The sequence below is a fragment of the Asparagus officinalis genome, chromosome 3 (assembly GCF_001876935.1).
Source record: "Asparagus officinalis chromosome 3, Aspof.V1, whole genome shotgun sequence".
Lineage (NCBI taxonomy): Eukaryota > Viridiplantae > Streptophyta > Magnoliopsida > Asparagales > Asparagaceae > Asparagus > Asparagus officinalis.
Window position 1 is genome coordinate 6,002,542 of NC_033796.1, and position 3,744 is coordinate 6,006,285.

Here is a 3,744-nt window from a genome sequence, read left to right on the forward strand (position 1 = left end):
CCCACCCACCCACACACACATGTACGTATACATATATATACTTATCACACACATACATACAAACAAGCATACACATGTATGTGCACACACGAGGATGTATGAGCGTTCATATATTAGAGCTATCATTTAGTATTACATAAAGGACTTCTTTTTTATGGATTATAAAATTGAATGTTACACACAAACTTCCTTTCAAAATATTAGTCATAACCCATAATATATTATTAGTACCTACTTGACTATGTACCAAGTCCATGTTCATTTTTATCAAGTATAGATGGAGAGTCCAAATGATATCCATATCCACATTCGTATGTCTAAGAAGACGACAAATACAAATATGAGAACACCAATATCCACTCTATCACTTCTCCACCCCAACTCCAAACATTTCAGGGATTGCACCACATTGGGTACACCTTATTTACAGGGTTTGAAAATCCATACAGGTAAAAATGGGTGAGAACAGAGATTTAAAAGAAATATTTTCTTATCATGATATAATATAGGTGCAACATCAATATACAAGAGTGAGAAGGTTGTTACTTGACAAATTACTCTATGACTCATAAATGGTCGCTTTTCTATTTCTTTGAGATTTATTATCATTGTACATAAGGTACACCAAGGCCATGTTCATCAAGGAGATATTACAATCGTCAATATTCGCAAGCATATAACAGCATTTTCCAGAAATGAAATTTGAGCCCAATAAGAGCCGAGTCAAACTAGCATCAAAACTAGAACCCTTAGCAAAGCTTGAGCTAGAGCACCAGCCAAAACTCAAGCACAAATAAAAGTTCAACTAGTAGCCAAGGGTCAAAGCTCCATAATAGTTCAAGTTGTCTAAGAAGAGTCTTGCAATAGCTCATGTTGAAGCTGATTCAAAGCCAAAACAAATGTGTTACATAGTCCTTGAGTCGACAATTTTGGTCCTAAAAACACAAAGACATTGACTAATATCTTCATCATGCACGGTTCCAATACTGAAATGGCCTAACTTTGCCGATCTCAAATACCCATTTGCTACTTATTATCAGGTCCTAAACTTTGTTCTGACGTCTTTATTAATTGTGTAACGTTCACTGGAATATATCTTCAAGACTGTCTTGCTCCATTTACAACTCATGATTAAGATTTCTCCAACAAAGGGAGTCATGAGTCAACCAATTTTTTGGCTTTTATTAAAAAGTTGACACTGCTGATTCACCAAATTGGCCAAATTCTGATCAGTATATCAGTTATTAAATCTATTCTATCCTTTCATTAAGCTTTACTGAACACAGAACTCATTAATATTTTTAAGTTGTTGAATTTGTTGTGTTGCTGAGGTTTTATTTTACCTTCCAAAACTTTATTATGCTTAAGATAAGGATTTATAAGTTGAAACTTGAGCTTCATATCCTTTTTCAGTTGGCACTGTCACCAACAAGGATGGTTCAATCCTGAAAGGACACTTTTAAGATCGAAGTTGATGAATGGATTGACTTTCATTGTGTATAATTCTTTCTTCTATGTTTTCTGTTTCTCATATTTCTCCATCTTCCCAAAATCAGCCTATAAATGTTTGTGGAATAACCACCATTTTGTAAAGAAGTTCACATCATATCATGACTTCCCCCCTAACATGTTTGTAGAAAACAAAATGTAGATGTTTGCCTCACTCATCAAATTAATACTACATAATCAGAATAACAAATTGGGACAGCTTAATTCATTGATAACTTATGTCTCAATTGCATAACTCGGCCAAGACAAGCCTAGTCGTACAACGCGCATACACATGCACAAGAACAAATAGATATATTTAATAATAATAATAATAGTAATAATAAGGGCATCACCTTCGTGAATAAATAATGGCAGTACCAGATCTCTCGCTTCAAGTGGGTGGCGTTCTCCAAGAAGATATTCCGCATGTTCGTTGCTCACTTTGATGATCAGTGAGCTTTTCACATTTCTTTTTAGCATGGGCAACATAGATCTGCGACCTTTCATGAGCTTCGAGTCAACATAACTCTCACCAAATATACATCTACCAACTCGAACATTACTGGAACGCAAAATGATAGCTGAACCCATTTATTGATCTGTTAACCTCTGCAGTTAAAATCAATTTGATTAGTGTTACTCAACATGATAAGAAGACCTAGTGTATCAATTAGAGGCGTGAGACACTGCACAGAAACAAAAAAGTTGTAAAAGGACACTATATACAAGACTTCCTAATTGCAAACAGATTTCGAGTAAAAATCAAAACTTTCGACTATAAAACGTGAGAAATACGCAGAACCGCCAACTTATAGAATTCACAAAAAAAAATATGAACCCTAATCTACAAATAAAACTAAAAATCCTAAAATTTACGATCAGACGAAAAGTCTAAATAAAAAGAGGTAGTCATATCCCTCAACAAAATTTACACAAATTAAAAATTAAATTTTTGAATAAAAAGGGGGAAAAGGGAAGAGACGAACCTTTAATAGATTTCTCTCCCTCTTCTTTCTCTCTCCTCTTTCGCCGAGAAATCTAAACTTTGAAAGAAAGGTAATTAGCGGGTGATCCCGTATTTATACGATTTCCTCAAGGCATCGTGCGTTAAATGAACGGTTTTGATTGGCTTGACTCGCGTTGTCTTTGACGGCTGAGATTTAGTTTATTAGTGCAAACTTAATTAACCATCATATCATATCATATCATTTCATATCATATCATATCATACTCCATTTAAAACCACGAGTTCGGAAAAAAAAAATCATGGTCAATATTACTCTTGACTATTTTGATTATTTCATTTATATATTAATCTATGTTAATCATAATTATATCATATCCTAATCTCACTTTAGCTGTCTATAATTCAACAACTTAAAAAATAATATAAATATTGATTTACGATACTAGTTTGTTAAGGTAAAAAAATTTGGGGAAAATTTTTCATGGTCAATATTACCCTTAGCTATTTTGAATATTTTATTGAAATGTTAATCTATCTTAATCATAATTATATTCTATCATAATCCCACTTGAGCTGCTCATAGTTCAACAATTTAAAAAATAATATACATACAGATTTATGGTATTAGTATGTTAAGGTAAAAAAAATTATGCGTAGCTAACATACTATAATATATGAAGTACTGCAAAAAAAACCCTAAAATTTTAAATTTGCACAAAATACCTCAAAAGTTTAAAATTATAAAAAACATCCTCACGTTTCAAAATATAAAATAACAAATATGAAATTAAGAAATAAACAGCGGCCTATGAAGAATCTAAAATTTGCAGTTAATGTCCTCAATGTCTCAAAAATTATAGAAATACCCTTAAAAATTCATATTACAAACGAGCACGATAAAATTCTAAAATTTTAAAACTTGCAAATAAAATTTATGTATTCAATGGATTACCATGATGCACCTGATAATTTTCAAAACTTAAAACAATAAACATGAAATTAAAAAATTAATAGCAACCTCTAAAGAATTTAAAATTTACAATTAACACCCTCAATACCCTAAAAATTATGAAAACACCCTCAAAAGTTTAAATTATAAAAAACCTAAAATTCTAAAATAAATTATAGAAACACCCTCAAAAGTTTAAATTATTAAAATATCCTAAATTTCTAAAATTTTAAAACTAGCAAACAACATAGATGAATTCAATGGATTACCATCAGAGACCTAAAAATTTAAAATTTACCAAAATTAACCTTAAAGTTTTAGAAATTGCAAAAAAAAA

The 3,744-nt window shown here is 31.2% G+C and overlaps 1 protein-coding gene across 2 annotated transcripts in view; it reads right to left on the minus strand.

Moving 5' to 3' along the window:
• Window positions 1-2,568, minus strand: part of LOC109832777 (delta-aminolevulinic acid dehydratase, chloroplastic-like) — a 30,768-nt gene extending 28,200 nt beyond the window's left edge. For both annotated transcript variants that reach the window (XM_020400190.1, XM_020400191.1), the window contains exons 1-2: window positions 2,478-2,568; window positions 1,845-2,100 (exon numbers count right to left, since the gene is read on the minus strand). In XM_020400190.1, the coding sequence (XP_020255779.1) occupies window positions 1,845-2,082 (238 nt within the window). In that variant the 5' untranslated portion in view covers window positions 2,083-2,100; window positions 2,478-2,568. The remainder of the gene's footprint in view (window positions 1-1,844; window positions 2,101-2,477) is intronic.